Genomic DNA, 21,235 nt, shown 5'->3' with positions numbered 1-21,235 from the left:
TCTCTGTAATACTACTGGACCGCTCACATCAATAGGCTGAGCAGCCTGTGTGTCTCTTGAAGAGTTTATTTGTAGATTATTATGGTTATTAAGCCTAGGAACCACAATGAAGGAGACTTTCCGCTGTGTTAGCATGTGGACAGTCTATGTTTAGGACTTGTGACCTCGCTCCGGACTTAACAGTCTTGTCTGTGTGGAGCAGCAGGAAAATGCGCTGTGCAGAGCATAACTCAGAATCCAAAATATGACTCTCAGAATCTCAGGCTGGCTCCTGCTCTTTCTCCAGGCCCATGTCTTTGACCCAAATTATTTCCCCTTCACTAGTTCTGATGTATTATTCATGTTATTTCAATGCGGTTTTACTTTTGATAAAGGAATGGGATTTCCCTGTTTTACTGTAAATGTTGTGAGAAAAAGCTTTTAGGACATTATTCTAGTCCTAGTTTAGCTGTAGCCAGATAAGAATAAAAATATCAAAACCTCCTTGGCCTGTCATTAGAGATGAAGGAAAAAGCATTATGAAGAAATAGGACTGTGCTTCGTTTGACTATATGCTATACATGAAACAGAAGCTTCATTTAATTGTTTGTGCCTCACTCCTTCAAGAGCATAAGAAGCCTGTTATACATAGCAACATTAAAAAACACACAGAATCTTGTAGTGGAGAAAAGGAATTTTAATGTAAAAGAGACCAGGTGGGAATTGGTGCTGGAACAGAAGTAAATATGTACATTTACTACAGGAATCTGTGCCATATAAAGCATAACACTATTTCCTGGCAGTTTTTTTCCATTTGATGTTGCTAATATCTCTATAATTAAGAGCAATGGAAGTATTTTGAGGAAAACTGTATACTGTTATAAACAGTTCTTTTTTTTTAATTGAACAGCTGTAATTTCTACCAATGGAACAAACTATATTATAAGAAAATGATTATTAGTTTAAAATGCAAAGTTAAATGAATGCAAAATTAACAAACAGATGGTGAAGAATTATTGTGTTTTATTTTACTCCTGGGTAAAAGGGCTCATGCATGATTGTAAAAATGTCATCACACTTCGTAAACCTGAAAGCAAACAGAATTTGCAGTTGTGCACATCTGTTTTGGGACACTGCTAAAGGGTTAGAAGAATCAATGTTGTTTTCAAATAAGGGTATTCATCAAAAGGATATCATTTACTTAACAGTTATGGCTTCTGCTAAGCATCAGACTTAATGTTCTGTGGAATTCATTACAAAATTTGGCAGCTTTTTTGTTCACAAGCTACTGAGGCAGCATGCTGCAAAACAAAACGAACAGCCCCTTCTTATCCCCCCCTCCCCGAACCCCAGTACAACAGTTGAACTACCTGCTAAATGTCTGACCAGTAATTTTGGGGTTTTAAATTCTAGGTTAAGATGTTGCACTTCACAATGCTTGCCCAAGGAATGTCAGTGGTGGAATAGAATGGAAAGGCAGGGGGCTTACTTGTTTATTTCAGTAGCTAGTGAATTAAAAAAAGGATGTGTAATATTTGGGGATGCCATGTTTTGGGAGGAGGAATGAGAGAAATATGTGTAAGCGACTAATTTAATCAAATTGAAAAAAAAAAACCCTAAAAGCCCCAGCCAGATAAAACATGTGAAGCTTTTATTAGAAAAGAAACGATATTAATGTTTCAAGCTGGTAGTTTCAAAGTATGCCATCTAATTGCTTTATTTAAGCTCAATTTACAAAAATTAGTGAACTGAAGATGTAGGATTTTGTTTACGATGACTCTGTGCCATTTGGAGAGCGCAATTTAGAAACAGCCAAGGAAATAGGAATTATGAACAATAAGGTACTGATTGCAGTCAGTGGGGAAGGAATACTAAGGAGGTGCTCACTAATGAGGAAGGTATTAAAGGCAGGAAATTCGTGTATTTTTTTATGTCTTGTACATAATCCAGAGTTCCTTGTCACCCCATCCCTACTCTTACCTTGTAAATTAGGTGTATCATTGAGTATATATAGCGACTTTTGCTGACATTAACTTTCTGTTAAACCAAGTTAATATATCTACAGTTTTTCTTAAAATAATGCATTATTAAGACTGTAAAATCAAACACGCAAAATTAGGATGTGCCAGAAGACAGGTTGTCTGCACACAATTAATATCCTTCGTGCGTATGCCTGATTATGCAGTCTTTAATTGTATGACCACATGCAGAACAGCTAGTGCCTAGTTCAGTCCACAGGGTGGACATTGCTGTCTTAGGAAAAACCTCTTCGATATTACATTTTTCATTGTTGTTCAATGTGTAGGTATGTAGACTATTCAAATACTGCTGAAAGGAAAGAATTACTCATTGCAGCGTGAGTTTTTCTGTGACATTTCTATGATGTAATAAGCGTGTGCATAATTTGTCTGTAAATTTTTCCAAATAGCAGATTTACATGGCCTTTTTATGCATCTTGGGCTCCATTTTCCACAAGAGAAGTTGAATTTTGTTGGTTGGTGGTTTTTGTTTGGTTGGGTTTTCTTGTGATTTTGTTGTTGGTTTGTTGTTTTTTTGGTTGTTTTTTTTCTTTTACTTAAAAATATTTGCTAATTTGGATGGCAAATTGAAAGAGTTAAAAAAATATTCAGACTTACTTAAAAAGTTGTATTGATACTGCAGTTCTTTGTTCACTCTGTTGGAGTTGTGAGTGCACAATCTATGTAGAAATCAAGAAATCAAGGGGGGGATAAAACTTCAAGCTTTTAAAAGTAAGGTGAAGAACTAAAACAAGAAAAATTTTACTTAGTGCCCTGCCTGATATCATAAAGCAGCTCTATGAAAGAAGTGAAACTTAGATCTGTTTTGCAGGTCATCATTCACTTGCCACAACTAAGTGTTTTTTTTCTCACCCAAGCAATCCACAACTTTTTTAGTACATACCTTTTTCCCTCCACAATTTAAGCACAGTCCTAGAAGTACAGGTTTCTTTAATGCAGGCTGCACTTAAGGGTCTATTTTATGCACTAAATCCATATTTGATCTGCAGTTCTTTTTGTGTCTTAATGTACATACCTAGTTATAGTTGTACATGTGTGTGTCTGTTCATTCCTTTATCTGTGTTTCTGTGTATGTGTGTTGTCTTGTAATTGCCTGACTATATCATTTCCTTGCATCAAGTGAAAAAAGGAGAAGGCAGACCTCCCAGCTGCAGGTTTAAAACCTTTATGGCTACATACAGACCTCTGCTATTTGAACTGGCTAGGTGATAGTGATATAGCACTAGGAGTCAGAGGGCTACCTACTTTTCCTCCTTGTAGTCTTCACCCAGTTTCAGTTGCCTCAGATTTCTGAGGTTTTGTTCAAGTTCATTTTTTTAGCAGCTTCCACTCTTCCTTGTTCTTCCTGCATCCCATCTCTTTAACCTTTCTATTCCCTTTTCCTCAGGTTTCTTTTGAGATCTGTCCCTTCACCATTTCCTGTGTCTTTGCACTTCAGTTCCCTCAGCTCTTCATCCAATTTTAGTGCCCAGTTTTTGTTAATCGGCCCTTGAAGTGTCATCCCTGCCCCTCCTCAGCTTCCATCTCAGTCCATGGTTTCTCCTCCCTGTCTCATCAGACTCATTCATGCAGTGTAGTTAGTTCTTTTTGTCTCTTTGACCCGTATTTGTCCATCTGCCTGTGTACTGGATACTCTCATTCCCCAGACAATTTAAGTGACAGTAGTGTCAAGAGCCTTAAGGATGTCTGCTTTCCATTCCAGTGGCTTATTGTGCTTAGGTTTAGAGTACTTACTACAGACTTCCTCTCTCTAATCCTCGTCATACTGAAGCAATCTTTGCAGAAGGTACATGTAGTCTAATCAGAGCTAGAAATTGGAGAGGATCAGTCATGATCAATGAGAGTAGATTTTTCTGTGATTTTTCACTGACAAACTTTTGGAAGTGTTTTATGTTAAAAAAAAAAAATAGTTTTCTGAAGCTTGGTCACATCTGGATAGATCTACGGGGTAAGGGCAAAAGTTGCATCTCCCACACTAAAAAATTCCTGCCAAATTGCAAGTCCTCTGAGTGAGGTTGTTTCTGAGATGAGCAATATGTTTTTCTTACTGACTTTTCTATTCTCAGAAATGGCTGGAAAGTTTTGACTAAGTGTTCCAGAGTGTTTAAGAGAATTTAGGCATGTGTTATGAGAAGCTTTAGTCCAACTTTTTATCATTTGGAAAACTTACATGAATAGAGCAGAATTTATATGGAAGTCTCTGTAATCGGTACCCATTCACATCCCTTCACTGGTGGTGCCATGCTGACAAAATCTTTGGTGTGGACTTAGCTATGTTACCAATAGAGAACTTTTGTCAACATGTTTTAGGCAGGCTTCAGGTCAAGACTGTCATCTAAATTTAGACCTCTGTGTGGACTTGTCTACCTGAGAAGATGGAGATCTGTCTGGTATTGTCAATAGAGCCTGAAAATGGGCACCCACTGTTTGGTCAACTGAATTGTGATGAAGTAAATTCCATAAAATGACTAAGTCTCTGTTAAGTGTAATGGGAGCTTAAACACTTGGCTCATATATAGACACTAAATTTAGAGCCCAAAGTTTAGATGTCCTTGTCTTTAGCCTCGTGTCATTTGGAAGCACAGTGTGACTGTATCAGCAGTAAATTCTCTTTTCACTGAGTTTCTATTAAATGGCTTTGCAAATGTAGTTGTGCCAGCCTAGCTGTAGCTACAGGAGATCTGTAGCATAGACATAACCTATAGAAAGCATAAGCCACTTCAGAATCCTTGTATGTGATTTAGGAACATAGGTGCTGTGCTGGATTAGACAGAAAGTTGACTTCATCCCAGTATCTTCTCCGACGACCAGTAGCAGATGCCTGGAGAAGATCATTAAATAACAAGCATGTAGCAATGTTTCCCCCAATTTTTTTTTTTCAAGCCTCCAACAATTTGTGGCTCAGATTGTGCTCTGCCAACAAAAAGAAATGTCTACACATACTTCTTAAGACCTTCCGAGCATGAATCAAATGGAACTGGCACAATAGTCTCTTTTCTGAGCCTGCCAAAAAGCAGCCTTAAACCAAAGCTGATGATTTCTGTTCTTGCCTTGTTTGTCCTGAAGTTGCTGATGCTGAAGCCTAATAATCACAACTTAAATTACATTAAACATTATTGACCTCCTCATTGTTGACGTGCTGACTAAACAACAGGCCCGTGTGTGCCCTTCTGTCACGGTGGATATTAGATGGGAATTAAGAGACTAGTTGGTTGTTAGCGGTGGGAAAGCTTAGACTCACTCAAAACATTTACATTATCCTAAATCTTTTAGAAAGTGAGGAGGTGAATAAAAAACATGCTTTTCCTCATGAAAGTGTGAAACAAGCAGCAAAGCCAGAGTCTGTGGAGGAAATAATATGCATGCAGTTATTCCACTAGCTTATATAAGCGTGAGGAGAATACAACTTCAAGGCACACAAACCCCTCTGTGAAGCTTCTGAATAGACAGGGTTTGGAAACATTTCAGGTTATATGAGGAAGGATTTGTGTGCCATAAGGTTTGCATGGTTTCCTCTACCTATTTCGGGTGTCAAATAACAAATACTATCTCCCTCAGCAAACTTGCTTCTTACAGGTTATTAACCTATTGCAACTGTTATGAAAAACACCTCTGCAAAGCATGAATACTTTATTGTCCCAACTTTTAGATGCCTTGATAGCAACACCATTTGTTTCATGTGATTTTTTTAATAAAGGTTAAAAAAAGGAGGCACTGCTTGGAAGGAGGAACGAAGTAGTGACTGACCAAGAGCCTGAAATCTCCACACTCAAAGGGACTTTTGCTTTCTACCTTGATTACACGTGTTGATTCACCGATAGTGGTGTTAGTCATCATCATTTATATCTTCTTACCTTTGCTTCCTTTTCCTGTAATGATAACTGGGCAGATCACGGCCAGATGGAGTATCTAGTCAAGAATTCTGCATTAGAAGCCAGCCTTTCTCAGTCACGCATTGAGCTTCGCCAAATGACATCTCTTCTGGTTGTCCATGTTTTTTCATATGGTTTTAGAAGCAAAAATTGATAGTTTGTTTCTACAGTTGTGATTTTTTTTTTTTTTTTTTTTTTGTAACTTCAGGGTACTCATGAATTGGACACTGTAGTGAAGTTTTAAAATATGCTGTCTCTGTTAAGAATATTACAGTTTTAAAGTTACAAGAGAGAAGTCTGAATTTTAATTTCTTCAATTTTGGTAGGTGTTAAGGATTGAGGAACAAAAATTAACTGTTTTCTGCTTGACTTGCTTGTTATAAATTTAAGTAATGTCCAAATTTGTGACACGATTAATGAGAAATTAAAAAATTAGAAGGTAATTTCCAGTATTCTAGGAAATACATGTTATTTAGTACCTTTTCTAATGAGTAGCTCAGTCAAAAGCTATTAGTTGTTTTTATGTTGCCATCTTACTGCATTGTGCTCTTAAATGCTTTATGGTACTTAAACCAGGGTATTTGACATTAGAGGTGCTAATGGTGATTAGTGTCTCTAAGCAATATAAAGCTTTTTCTAGATGATGGAGTAATCAGTGAAGATTATCAGGACATATTTCATTATTCACTGTTTATACTAAAATTTCTTTGTGGTCTCATTAATGACAGGATGTTAAGGTCCAGTTCTCATTAGCTACAGGCTTGTATGATAGCAGTTTTCAGTAGCTAGCCAGTCTGAAATTCGTTCTTACAGGTAATACATTCAATTTTTAAACTAAGGACAGGTGGCTTCTGTACATTTTTGGGTGCACTATCCAAAAATTGAAATTGCTCTTTTTGAAAATATAATTTTACTATAAAATAAATATTTAAATTTAAAATAAAAATAAATTAAAATTAATTTGTTAAAACACCTGCTTATTGTTATCATTGGTTTTATCAGCTGCCCTTTTTAAAGCTAAATAAGTTCATAATCAGTAAAAACTTTTTGTCATTTTGCATAAAAAACATTTTGCAAATCCTAATACTAACATTTAGCTTTACTGCACTGAACAGGTCATAACTAAGTACTTACTCAAAGTCCATATTTTAGCCTTTCTTTAATAGCTGCCTCCTAAGGGTTGTTACTTGTCCAGTTGCTGAGACAGTAATGCTATAAAGTAATTCTAAGGGCAATAAAATGACAAAACTTGACCTCTGATTTGTTCTTAGTACTATCTGGATAAAATCTTGCGTTATCATGAACACAGGCATCTTTTCTTCATTTGAACTCGTGCTGCGTTTTGGAGTAGTTCGAAGTATGGAGCAGCAGGAAGTTTGATGTAAAGTTGGAATACATTTTTTGTCTTTTTGGGTTTTTTTAATGATGTAGGAAGGTTAGAAAGATGTAAACAGTAAGCCATTCCTCTTGTCCCCATGTTATAGTTTGGCCATCTATTTCTATTAAAACCAGCAGCATTTGTCAAGTTCAGCTGAGCTTCCAAGTCACAGGCAGAACTAACCTTTCTGTTCAGTTGATTTTGGTGCAGTTATGATCCTAGCATGGCAGTACAAGTTTTTGTCTTTCTGGAAATTTTCTGTGTGGTTTCTGCTACACTATTTTGTGGAGGATGTACTCCCATGCACCTAGAAAAGAAAGGAGGTGATTGATCAGGTTTTCTTATGTTTTCTATTAATTCACTTAGTTCTTCCTCTTTCATTGTGTTTGTGTAGCAATGTCATGTTCGATCTAGTGGGATTAGTGAGTAAAGGGAATTTTAAGATGAAATTTGAAAGGCTGTGTAGCTGTTTGCTTTTAAAAATGAGATCCTTTTCTCTCTGCATGAAAAAAATCAGATGAAAGAGGTGAAAAGGACCAGGTAGAAGGAGGTGTGGACAGTTTTAAATAATGAAAATTACAATAGTAGGAAATAGCAGAAGTATGGATGGGATTGGAGCTTTCTTGCCTTGGGCGAGTGCACTGGGAGCTTGCTGAAGAAAACAGTTGGTAACCAATGAAGGACTTTTTGAGTAGGAAAATAGTCTGCTGACTCTGCTTTAGTGACGTTTATTTTATTGAATGTACTATGAATAAGTAATGAGCTATCTCTCTAGCTTTCTGACACCTTGTAAAGTTTTTTTTTCCTGTAGGATGGGGGTGTAAAATTATTCGATCCATGAACAAAACAGTGTTTGGCTTGCTTTGACAGCGTACCATTTTCCTATACCTACCCTTTGAATACTCGGGTTCAGCTTCCACCCCCTTCACATAATGCCTTATTTTGTCCTCATGCTAATGAAATTGAAGACTCCGTACTGTCTCTGTCTCTGTTACTGTCCTCATGCAGTGTGGTGAAGACACTTGCGTTTCACTGGCAACATGATTTATTCCTCCTTCCACCTCCTACTGTCCTGATGCTGTATTTTAGCAATAGAGTAGTAAAGTAGTATTTGTTACTGGGTTTATTTAGCAAAGCTTTTAATTTTTTAAATATTAATATATCTCACTGTTCGTATCTTTACTTTCTTCACGAAGGTTAGTTGTAATAGCTGCATACTTGTTCTTCTGGGGTCGTAGCATGTGGCCTGGTTTCAGAGAAGTGTTGGCTTCTACTGCTGGAAAAGTAACTCTTCTCATCAACAGCTGTTGCCAGAAAAATCCCTTTGGGCATTTGTTTCTTCAGACTGCTTTATCTCTCTTATAAATTCAGCAAATGTTGATATTCTGTTCTTTTTATTTGCCTCAGATGATATATACCACATTGTTTGTAAAGTGTGTGTTTTACTTAGCTGCCAAATGCGTTTCATTGCCAGTGCAGTTTAGCAGATGGGTTTGAAGGGTTCAATTAAATGTAATTTGGGCTTCCATTTTTCTTCCAGCATCTTTACATCATTCCTTAAATCAACATTTTCAAGGCTTTGCAGCAATCCTGTACTTTGCTCATTTCTAATAATTTTATCATTTGGACATACTGTGTTTTGAAAAAGGTATATTCTGATTTTACAGTGTTATGTACCATTGTTCATTGGTGGTTTTGAAACCCAGTCGTGGTGTTCAAAAATGCCATTAATATTGCCATTTTAATCCATTATTCCCAGCTTTTAGTAAATGTTGGATTCTTAGGGTGCTTGCAGTTCTTTCAAAATTTTATTTCCCAGAGATTTCTTAAGGGTTAATGATGGGATGCAACAAAGTATCTGTTGAATGCTTTCTTGAGGGGTGCATTTTGGACCTTAGTTCCTCCCAAGTTCCTGGTCCTAGTGTTTCTTGTGGAGTAATATCTTAAGAAAAAGCATGGCCTGTAGGAACTGGGCCTTAGCTATAATCTGGGCCGTCTCAATAGGCTGTAGGAGCGTCAAGTGCAGAACAGTGCAGTGGGTTGTATGCTGTTTAATGTGCAGCTGTTGTTCATGGAGTTGGAGGCTTTGGGCTATATGTTCATTATTTCACATGTAAGTTCAGAATTTACCTTTTACAGCATCCTCAGCAAGTGTTTACTGAATATATAATTTCCTAAAACCAGTGTCTTACATGACTTTGGTTTTGTTGGCAGTCCTTAAATGTAATTACTGTTGCTACCTTCTTCACCTGCTTCAGGAACTCCATGTTATTGTTTGCTTATCTTTCTCCCCTCCTCTCCTCTGCATTTTGGCTGGTAAAGTAACAAGAACACATCTTTTCCATACAGTTAGTAGGTGTTAGAGGCACAGGTAGAGGTGAGATTTCTTGCAGATCTGAAGACAAGACAGCACTGTAGCACAGAAACATGGCAGTAGCTATCCTTACTGACCCGCTTTAATTTCTGTGCCCAAGTGTTTTATCTTTTTGTACTGCAGTTGTGTTTAGCATAAAGTAATATCTTTTTTTCTTTCTCTTGTCCATGAGTTGTCTCGCAGGCAGGCATTTTGCTGAAGACATTAGTTTCATCTGGTTTTAAGAATGTCAGTGTAGATGTTAACACAGGCAGCTTTGTGATTTGTGCTTTTGTATGGGCTGGTTTTGATATCTGTGGACTTGTAGTAGCACTATTTCATGCCTAATTTCATGCCAGGCTTTGAAACGCAGAAGAATTGTGGTAATAAATATTGTCTGTGTTCTGAGAATTAAGAAGTGGAATGTAACTTTTCTTTCATTTGGTTTATGTTCATATTTGGATGTTACTTGATACTTAAGCTAGCAATCAAACATGTCAGTGTTAGTATTATATTTGTATTATGAAAAACGAGAGTCCCCGAGCTCAGTTGTTGCTGTATGTTATGTATGTCTTCCTGTGAGCCACTGACCTGTTTTTTCTTAAGTTTACTCCAAATGTTGTGGTGCTGTGCTCTAGCCTTAAAAAGTGTTGTTGCCTTGGTGAAAAAGTGCAAAAGCAAGTTACAGTGCTTCAGGGACTGCAATGAATCTGAGAAAGAAAAAAGACTGATGAACTGAATCAGAAAGGTGTGGGTGATACATTACAAGCAGACTGATGGATTCCTTTGCCTCTTGACTAGAGAGCCGGAGGGTGATTGGATAGTTCTTTCTGAGAAATTATTTCTTTACAAATCTGACTATGGTCTCTAATAACAATCATGCTTATTTATGACTTCTCAAAGTTTGGTGGGGATATTTGTGTAGCCTTGAAAGGAGAGATGAGAAGAAAGTACTAGGTTATGTAATGCATTATCATCTGAGGGAGAATTGTATAATGTCAATTAGATTTTTGGTAGAACATGATATTTCATTTCCATTTGCATTTCTGATTATAGTGTCTACAGTTTTACATTACAACTTACAGAGCTATGTGGCTTTTAGTTATAACAGCATAGTGTGGTCTGCCTCTATTACTCAGAATAAGTTTCCAAGCCTCTTTACTGAAGGCATAGCTCAAGATAGATAACGTGAAGAAGAAAAATGCTTTTCTGTGACAAGAATCTCGGTCATCAGAGTGCATTTAGAGTGTGTTTTGTTAAAACATTTTAAGTTGGAAAGATCTGGGAGTGCCACTGAAAGACACTAGTTTCCTTCTCATGGGGATTCATTTCCTTCTACTGGCTGAGGTGTTTGTCTCTTAAATGAGGCTGCGAAACAGATCTGGGTGAAAAATTACAAGAAAAAACAGTTTTGAACAATTTATGTTTGTTTTTCAGCGATGTGCATATTGTAAGCACCTTGGAGCCACTATCAAATGCTGTGAAGAGAAATGTACCCAGATGTACCATTACCCCTGTGCTGCTGGAGCAGGCACATTTCAGGATTTCAGTAACTTGTCCCTCCTTTGTCCAGACCATATTGATCAGGCTCCTGAAAGATGTAAGTACATGGTATTCAGATGGCACGATTATTACCAGGTTTTATGAAAAATGCTCTGTGGTAGGATCAGCTTAAGAGTGCATTTGTTTAGACCTGTTCTCCCAGTTCCTGTACCCAAGAATTCATGTATGTTCAGGTACAAGAAAAGATACAAGTTCATACTCTTCTGTTTTTAAAGACTGCCAGCGGTGCACAGCACAGTTAGTATTTTTCTTTGTTTTTAGTGACAGAACATTGGAAGTGTTTACTCAAGGCCTGTCTTCCATCAGGTTTTAGTTCAAGTCAGCAGGCTTGCTTGCTTGCCCAAGTTCAAGTTAGAGCAACTGTATTGGAAACACTTCAGCTCAATAATAGGTTTAGATCTGTTAGGAGCTTTATTTTGTACTTGTTCCAGAGAATCATTGGTCCTAAAGCTCTCAGTTTTGTCTTGAGGAGAATAAAACTGTTTCTTTTGGTAAGACTTTATTAAGCTTTAAAGTGAATGTGCTTTTGTTACGAGAAGATTAGTTGAATATATCAGAAAACCAAATGAAAGGAGGAGTTGTTAAGCATATTAATTAAATTTTAATTTCGTGAGAATGATCAAGTTTTGTATGTGTAAGAACTATGAAAGCATTTCTTGGCTTCATTGGGTTCATTGAATTCTTCATAATTTTGAATGAAATAATAATTGAAATAATTATTTCTTTGTAGCAAAGGAAGAAGCGAATTGTGCAGTGTGCGACAGCCCTGGAGACCTCCTCGATCAACTTTTTTGTACTACCTGTGGCCAGCACTACCATGGGATGTGCCTGGACATACAAGTTACACCTTTAAAAAGAGCAGGTTGGCAGTGTCCTGATTGCAAAGTGTGCCAGAACTGCAAGTAAGTGAGACTTCAAGGACGTGGAAGGGATGGTGTGAGATTTATGTGCTGTGATTTTAAAACATCTCTTTTATTAACTGCTCTTTTTTCCAAAAAGTGCAGGTTATTTGCCCAGATATATCTGTTATGATATTATGTTAAGCAGCTGAACAAACGCTGTGTTAGGAACTTTCTTCTAAAAGAGCTGAGCTAGAACTCCTGCACATGATACCCTCCAGGTCTGGAGAGCCACAAAACCTTCTGACTTTTTCCTCCTTTTATACATGAGGATTTTTCTCAAATTTACCAAAATAACAAATTATTTTAATGTACTGCCTTTAGAGTCTGGGAACCTCTGCTCTTACTCAGCTGACTTTTCAACTGTGCATGTTCCACATACTGGGTAGGTCCCCTGCATTAAGCCCTCTCCTCTGTATCTTTTAGAGGCAACTAATGAGTCATTATGAAAACAAAAACATGACGTAATTGAGCAAAGAAAAAAAGTGACCTGAGTGACCATGATCGAATTGTTACACCAGAAAAATACTGAGACAAAGAAGCCTCATTGTTGCGATATTATAAGGGTTCACTTAGAAAACTCTGGCTGCTTGTACACTTGTTCTCATATAACTTAACGTGATGGGCACTGCAGGGTTCTTCTTTTGCTTGCTTGGTTTGGGTGTTTTGGTTTGGTTGGTTGGATGGGGTGTTTTTTTGTTTGGTTTGGCTTATTAATTTTTGTTTTTTTTTAAAGGGCTTACTAGAAAAGAAATAGAGTTTTGTTCAGCTTTAGGCGGATCAGTTGGGACAGTATGAAGTAAAAAAGCCACTTCACTACTGCCTCATGTACCTATCAGTCAGTGCTTTCCTGTCTTCCAAGCAGAACACTTGCTATTTGCCAGCATTCAGATTCACCCACTTTAAAGAGTGTTCCCTGCTCACATGCAGCTGATAGCAAATGCCAGCAATGAAGTTATAATAGAGAATGTTTGAAAAAGTATCCCTAAAAGTGTTGTACTGGGTAATGATGATATTTGCTAACAAACCCTGTCTCTAGTGGAAAAGCAGAAGAAAATGTGATGTTTTCACACCTATTACTTTATGCAGTATGGCATTTTTATGCCAGTGTTGAACAACAGCATTTTAAGCATATCTCCATGCAAGGAGAAAGCATTTACTGTTCTTTAAAGATCTCAACTCTTCCAGGCAATGAAGTAGAATCTAGTATGTGTAATGCCATATATTGTGAAGCTTAATCCAGGCAAATCTTGTTGCATACTTATTTATTGAATTATTTTATTTAAACTAAGGCAGAACACAATGCCTTTAGGTATTACCAGACTATTTGTCTTATTCTCTGCAAATTTATTTTATCGCTGAAATTTGTGGTGGAGCTCTGTAATACGTGATTGTAGGAAAATTGAAATACCTTCCTTTAATGTTTGTTTTGCTCTTGCAGTCTTGGTTGACATTGTAGGAGCTCTGGTAGTCAGAGGTGATGGCTCATTTTCTTGGGAAAAAATACAGTCAGACTGTTAGTAAGAACAAGTACAATTGCATGTTCTTTTCAGAAAGAAATAAAGTACGTATTTCAGATTTTGAACTGATTTCATTACAGAAAGGCTATTAGGTCTGCCTACATGTGTGTAAATGATAGTGGCTTGATTTCTAGAAATTGGAATAGTTGCATGGGCTCAACGTTTGTTGGAGTAAGAATAGTGGTCTTAACTCATACTTAAATATGAATTTGGGGGCATTATCTTTGGAGCTATTTGGAGGTGATATTCATATATTTTCATGTGCTCAGCTATGAGTCTTCATGTTTAGATTTGTCATTAAAAAGATTTTTAGTTACGTCTTGTTTAAATAATTTTTTTTAAACACTTGTTACTTTTTTTAGACATTCTGGGGAAGACAACAAGATGCTGGTGTGCGATACATGCGACAAAGGCTACCATACTTTCTGTCTACAACCAGTTATGGATGCTGTACCAACGAATGGTTGGAAATGTAAAGTAAGTCGAAAGGTTACAGAATAATTTCTTATTATTATTTTGGGGGCCCAAATTTTGTTATCTGCATTGTGCTGTTCTAGGTGTATTGCAGACTGCTGTAGCAGCATCGCATAGCTTGTAATTTCTGAAGGAATCCCACTTGTATGTAATCATGTGGCTCTACAGCTGCTCTGTGAGGGTAGCTGTCGATGCAATGGCTGAAGCAGCCTATGTAGGACAGTAAATCAGCACCATAGGGATAAAAACAAGTGTAGGGTCCTGGTGGAGTGGATAACCTTCACTTAATGATAGCTGTTCTCATGATCTAATGTAAACTAAAATGTAAACTGAAACCTATGCAGCCGTATTGGTATGCTATACCTGAAGGCTCTTTATTTTCAACTACTTCTTGCTTACCAGAACAACAGTTCTGCAGCTCAAGGTTCCTTTGCATTTGAGGAGAGCACGATGAATTTGTTGTTTTATAAGTAACTTTGTGAGTAAGTGTAAGTAGTAATAAAAATACAACATCAGCGAAACAAAGGTAGTCCCTGTATATGAATTGTATGTAATTTCATAGTTTGTGGCAGTCATAAGACAGCTGAGGTTAGGAATAAAAAAATTTGGTCAAATAAGAAATACTCCTTTCAAGTCAGGGTGCAGTGCAAGGAAACTCTTCCAGCTGTTGCACAGGCTTTTCATGCTCTATTATCAGATCCTGGATAATTTATTAGTGTTATCAAGGACAGAAACTTTCTTTAATTTAATTCAAAACAGGGAAATGTCAGTTAATGGCAGTTCTATCACATTGTGAAATATCCTAATTAACAACTAAATTCTTGTGATCTCTAGAACTGTAGAGTATGTGCTGAGTGTGGCACACGAACAAGTTGTCAGTGGCACCATAACTGTTTGGTATGTGACAGTTGTTACCAACAGCAAGACAACTTATCTTGTCCCTTCTGTGAAAAACTGTGCCTCCAAGACTTCCAGAAAGATATGTTGCATTGTCACATGTGCAAAAGGTAAGAATCCTAATTTTTGTAAAATTCTACTAAAATACCTAAAGCTTATGGTGAGCTGTATGCATCGATGTGTTTCTGTGAAGGGTGTAGACTGTGTTTGATGTACAGTGCTCTAGTATCTTGTGCAAAATCTTGATACTTCATCTCTAAATACAATGAACAATAGTAGGTAGTCTTATTTTAATCTTAGCAACTAAGTATTCATTGGCAGTTACCTGAGGCGTACAGAGAAATATGTGCTGCTGCTGCTTCTTACATTGCATCTGTTTTTTGAGTGAGCAGAGTTAGAAGAGTCATAGTCCTAACTTGTAAGGACTGTTGTATGAATAGGGTTGTTTGCAGTGGTCTATTTTTGTTAAATTTTCAAGTAGGTGTTCTCTAATTTTATTTATTTGCTATGCTAGTAATTAAAAAAAAAAAAAAAAGCACTATTTGGGAATCTTTTAAGAATGGAGGCTGTGTTTCTAATTCAATGCTATTGTATCTTGTTGTGTAGCGTCTCAGTATTGCTGTACATGTTGTGGTGTCCAGCTGGCTTTAGTGACAGTTTAGGTCTTCATGTTTAAATTTGTTCACTGGTTGACATACTGATGTATCATGCTTGTTTCTCTAAAATTCTCTGTAATAAAGCATTGGTTGCAATTTTTTTGTTTCCCTATATGAATGGAAAACGACTAATTTGTAGTTGATTTTGACTAGGATACTTTATATTTTTATTATTCAAATCACAGTCACACTAAATTAATTTCCCCAGGTGGATTCACATAGAATGTGACAGATCTCCAGGTAGTGAATTGGAGTCTCAGTTGAAAGACTACATCTGCACTCTTTGTAGACAAGGAGAGGGGGATCAGACTCAGTCATGTGATGTAATGGACACTTCTGAACTCATTCCTGGACCTGACAGTATAACAGGTAATCAAACAGGTAATCTTTTTACTTCCAAAATGCTTACATCAAATATAAATACCTGCAGCTGTCTCACAAAGTCTTTTGTGAACCAGCCACTCGTATTCTACTCTGTGGAGTTCATCTATTCCTTTATTTAGTAGCAGCTTGTCAAGCCACCTGTGGGTGAGCTGTCTTCTCAGTATGCTTTCTGGCTTCAGGGTCCTGTATTAGAGACACAGGCAAGTAAGCACCATAATGGTGGCTCTCAGCCTTCCAGCTCCAGCTTCCCAGCCTGTAGCTGTAAACTTCTCTAATTTATTTCTGGATGTGGTACAATTCATAAATGTATCCATTTGACAGCCTAACTGTTGTATTAATCTGTGCCTAACTACCAGGCACCAGCCAGCTTCGGTAGATGTTCCTAGAGACATCCAGCTTTTCTATTTCCCTCCTGCTACTTGTCAGTCCCCTAGTGCCTGTTCTCCTCACTATGTCTAGGTAGGACACAGCAGCAGAAGCTGGACTATGTTCAAACGACAGGTATGTTAAATGAAACAGCTTTTAATTAAGCGTCCTTTTTCAAAACAATATATGATTAGTCATCTAGTTGCAGTAAAGTGTAAAGTATTTTTTAAAAAATTACTCAGTAATGAAAGCACAGAAAGAACTTGGATCTGTTGATCTGAACCCAGTGGGTCATCCACAAGATCTCTGTAATGAACTCATAACTGAATGCCTTTGGGTATTTCACACCACACGTTCTGTTGCATTGGACAGACTCTCAATCAGGCTGAATTTCCTAAGAGAAGTGCAGTTGTGGTTAAATTTTGAAGGAAGGTAAAATCTAACAGAGGGAGGTGATGGTCTCACTCTACACTGCTCTGGTGTGGCCCCATCTCGAGTAGTGTGTGTAGTTTTGGGTGCCTCAATGTAAGAAGGACATCAAACTATTCAAGTGTGTCCAGAGCAGGGTGACCAAGATGGTGAAAGGTCTCAAGGGCAAGACTCACGAGGAGCAGCTGAGGTCACTTGGCTTGCTCAGCTTGGAGAAGAGCAAGCTGAGGGGTGACCTCATCGCAGCCTACAGCTTCTTCAAGGTGGGGCAGTGGCGGTGGAGGTGCTGATCTCTCTCTGGTGACCAGTGATAGGACACGAGGAAATGGAATGAAGCTGCATCAGGGAAGTTCAGACTGGACATTAGGAAAAGGTTCTTCACTGAGAGGGGGTTTGTTCACCAGAACAGGCTCCCCAGGGAAGTGGTCATGGCACCAAGCCTCTCAGAGTTCAGGGCGCATCTGGGTGATGCTCTTAGTCATATGGTTTAGTTTTAGGCAGTCCTGTGAGGACCAAGGAGTTATGGGTCCCGTCTAACCTGAGACATTCTATGAGTCTGTGAACTGCATTACCACTGCCGCGTGCATTTCTGATGCCTGAACAGCAATGCTTGTGCATTGATCTTTTGTTAAAAGAAATAGATAGCTCAGTTGCATAAGTATCTGTGTTCTCCAAAGCCAGATAATTTTTGACTGGAAAGGGGAAGTATAGGACTATAACAAAACGCTCATTTTTGTGTGTTCAAACTGATGTTTTGTTTAAACAAGTCATTGTCTTTGATGTTAGCCTGTACACTTAAGTGCCTACCTTTTGTGAGCAGTAAAGAAATGATGAAAAAGATAATCCTGGAGGAAGGGCAGTGGCAGTTGGTAAATATGTAAAGGAGCAGAACAGCTCTGTCAGTGAACATGTGCGCTGAGTTAGGAAGAAGCAGCGACTTCAACCTTTGAAGATCACTTCCATTTCGAAAGGTTAGTAGAGGCTGTTGGTCTCCCAGGCAGTGTATTTAGAACGTTTAGGAAAGTCCGAGTAATACCCAAAACTTACACTTGAAAAACTCCCAATCCTCTACTGAAAACCCTTTTAAATAAGTAACAGGTTTTTTTGTAAGGCTAAAGTTTTAAGTAATCCTTCTGTTAGGGTTTCTAGCTAGTAGAAGCATTGACAAGCATACTCTTCTCCCCAGGGAAGAACAGGACTGTCATCTCAACTACTAGGAGTAATCTGGAGCTATTACATCAGTACATTCATGCAGTGTTTTATACCCAGGAGAGCACTTTTGTACATTAAAATCAGATTTGGAGCCAATCTAAATGATCATTTCCTCAGAGTTCAAATAATACTTTAAAGTTGGCAGAGTCTGAGAGCAGTTTTTAGGTGCTAAAAGTAGCATCACCTAATAGTTCCTGGCTTTTTGAACTTTAAAGAGACTTTCCCAAACAGAAAGCTATATATGTTTGACTTTTTTGGTGCTAACATCCATAGAGGATCAGTTCCTTTTGAGCTAACACTTGCTATATACTTTTTTTTTCCTGCTCCTACTTTGTTTAGGGCATTTTAATGAATTTCCTTAACTGAAAAACCTTTTACATGAGGAAAAAAGTATTTCCTGTTTCTGTCCTCTATAAAGATACTGTCAGCCAAAGAAGCACTCAGTAGTGCCTTTTCCATGCAAATTCCTTTATTTCATAGAATCACAGAATCCCAGGTTGGAAGGGACCTCAGGGATCATCTAGTCCAACCTTTTTAGGAAGAGCAGAGTCTAAACAAGATGGCCCAGCACCCTGTCCAGGTGACTCTTGAAGGTGTCCAACGTGGCCGAGTCAACCACTTCCCTGGGGAGATTATTCCAATGGGTGACTGTCCTCACTGTGAAAAATTTCCCTCTGGTGTCCAATCGGAATCTCCCCAAGAGCAACTTGTGTCCATCCCCCCTTGTCCTCTCCATGGGACTCCGTGTAAAAAGGGAGTCTCCATCTTCTTTGCGGCTTCCCCTTAAGTACTGGTACACGGTGATGAGATCCCCTCTGAGCCTCCTTTTCTCAGGGCCAAACAAACTCAATTCTCCCAGCCTATCCTCATATGGCAGCTTCCCAGTCCTCTGATCATCTTGGTATTTGGCATGAGGAACTTACAGATTAAGGTGTCCTAGTTCTAAAGTGGCAAATTTAATTTTCATGTCGTTGAACAGGTAGATTGAAAATCAGTGTTCCAAGTGCCGATAGTAGGTGGAACCTCATATCTATGCCAAAAGCCATTGCAGTATTGGTATAAAAATTTGAAGCCTTCATGTTACAAATTCTGTTGAATTTAGCAAACTGGAATTTGAGAAAAGACCTTTTGTATTGCTCAGTTCTTTGCAGAGTTCTTTTGACTGTGTAAATTACATTTTCACAATTAGGTGTATATAATTGCTTTACAGACATTTTTCACTGTTTGAAAGGTATAAAATAGCTTCATTGTCAGTAAGGAAATGGCTCTTAATCTATAAGGAGTACTCTATAGTCTCCCTAACCTTCTTATTGACCTGAGTTGCCCTAACTCATATTGTATCGTTAAATATAATTTTCTTTAGCCAAAAGGTTAAACAGTAACACCAACTACTGATGCCAAAGTAGTAGAATAAACATCATACAAATTTTGATAACTTCTTTGCCTCTCCTTAAGCTTGTACAGACGAAATGGAAATGGAAAGTGGTGGAGAGGATGCGACATTTCAGGAACAACCCATTACTGGTGATGGCCCTGGTCAAGAGACAGCTGGCGGATGTGTCACAGATGGTAAGAAAGAGTCTTGCGTTCTGAGAAAATGCAAGTACTGAGTGCTCAGAACCCTCTTCCATTCAGGAAGGTTTGTGGTACTTTGTAAATTTAAGAGGAAAAACTTCCTGGAAAGCAGTAGGAGACTAATTGAATCAGTACTAATATCTGAACTCTCAAGCAAGAGAATTAATCTTTTTGCTGAAGAATTATTTTACTGAAGGCAAAGATAGTCTTCAGAATACTGGTGTGGAAGAAAGTGGTTTTACTTGTTTGGTGGGACTGGCTTTCTCCAAAAGCTCAAAGTGCCTTTATATACTGGAAGTTTATAGTAAAAAAACACTATCTGTGGCTATTTAAATACAGTCACTCACACTTTATTTTTTCAGGGCATGATTTAAGAGACATGGTAGCATTGGGTTGACAGTTCGACTTGATGATCCTAGAGGTCTTTTCCAACCTTAATGCTTCTGTGCTTCTATTCTATGATTCTGTTCTTTTCTATGATTCTCTTCAGCTCTTCTTTGTAGCTGCAAATAACTGGATCAGATTAATTTCCCCTGGTGTGTTTTGGGGCACACTGTACAACTTCTTTCCAGTTTATGTGCTTCAACTCCACAAGCATCCTTGGTTAAGGATTTCTTCTTTTCTTTCCCTTTGTAAAGAAAAGATTATTTGTTTAATAAACAGATGTACTCATCCAGACAGGGTGTGCTGTAGTAGCTGATAATTTATGTTCGGGGACTAAATGCATCTTATCAACCACACATGAAGTACCAGCCCAAGAAAAGGATACAAATAGAAGGGTGGCTGGGTCAAGTCCTCTAAATGTGTTAGTGATTGATATCAACGGTGGAGAACTTTACAGTATGTCCCGCCCACCTCCACCCACTGTTGGAGGATGGTTGCTCTAAGGACAATCAAGGAACCTGCATTTAAAGCCAAAGCAAAAACAGAATCTCGCAGATTATCTGTGATCACTCTGTTATGCATCACAGTCTGTGGTATAACAGCCATGATTTAAAACTACCAGTCTTCATAATAAAATGCTAGGCTTTCAACTGTAGTGACTGAGGAGGTTGTAGCAGTGTGAATTTAAAAGTGCAAGTGTAATAGAAAGTAAGCGACCTGCAAGAGAAGCAGGGTCCATCAAAAGAAGATATGAAAAGCTGAATTCAGAGCAAAGAATGTGATTCTCCATGGAATGGATACAAGACTCTGGAAGTCCTTGGTGAAGAAAGTTGTGGATGAAAGGTGCTTGATTGGTTCAAGGGAACGCTAGACAAATATTTTTGAAAGAAAACCATGAGACATCAGTAAATTAAAAACCAGCATCAGCTGTTTTCATTTCAGGTGATTTCCTAAAGACTGAAAGAGCGCTAGGAGGGAAATGTTTTGTATTTGTACTTGCCCTGTCCTTCTTAGCTGTCTGCTTTTTGGAAGTGTTGGGGCAGTTGCTTAAAATATGATAATTTATGCTAACATCTTCAATAAGCAGAAATGAAAAATCTGTTATTTACTCTGCTGCATTTCCAGGGAGGGGAGAGAATAATGATCAAACAGTAGGAATATATACTAAAAATATAGACTACTATAAACATAGGTACAAAGAAAGTTACTTATGAAGTATATTTTAAGCTGTGTATTAAATTCACTGAAGTAAAGT

General features: G+C 37.9%; 1 protein-coding gene across 45 annotated transcripts in view; it reads left to right on the top strand.

Moving 5' to 3' along the window:
- KMT2C (lysine methyltransferase 2C) overlaps positions 1–21,235 on the top strand; it is a 201,816-nt gene that overhangs the window by 96,159 nt on the left and 84,422 nt on the right. For 29 of the 45 annotated variants that reach the window (XM_075082303.1, XM_075082317.1, XM_075082313.1 and 26 more), the window contains 6 exons: positions 11,059–11,221; positions 11,915–12,086; positions 13,966–14,080; positions 14,912–15,084; positions 15,839–16,011; positions 19,477–19,590. In XM_075082303.1, the coding sequence (XP_074938404.1) occupies positions 11,059–11,221; positions 11,915–12,086; positions 13,966–14,080; positions 14,912–15,084; positions 15,839–16,011; positions 19,477–19,590 (910 nt within the window). The remainder of the gene's footprint in view (positions 1–11,058; positions 11,222–11,914; positions 12,087–13,965; positions 14,081–14,911; positions 15,085–15,838; positions 16,012–19,476; positions 19,591–21,235) is intronic. The other 16 variants (XM_075082304.1, XM_075082333.1, XM_075082328.1 and 13 more) reach the window with 1 other exon arrangement.

The sequence above is a fragment of the Phalacrocorax aristotelis genome, chromosome 2 (assembly GCF_949628215.1).
Source record: "Phalacrocorax aristotelis chromosome 2, bGulAri2.1, whole genome shotgun sequence".
In the NCBI taxonomy this organism is placed as follows: Eukaryota; Metazoa; Chordata; class Aves; order Suliformes; family Phalacrocoracidae; genus Phalacrocorax; species Phalacrocorax aristotelis.
The sequence above is the reverse complement of the archived record's forward strand: the minus strand, read 5'-3'. Positions and strand labels throughout refer to the sequence as shown.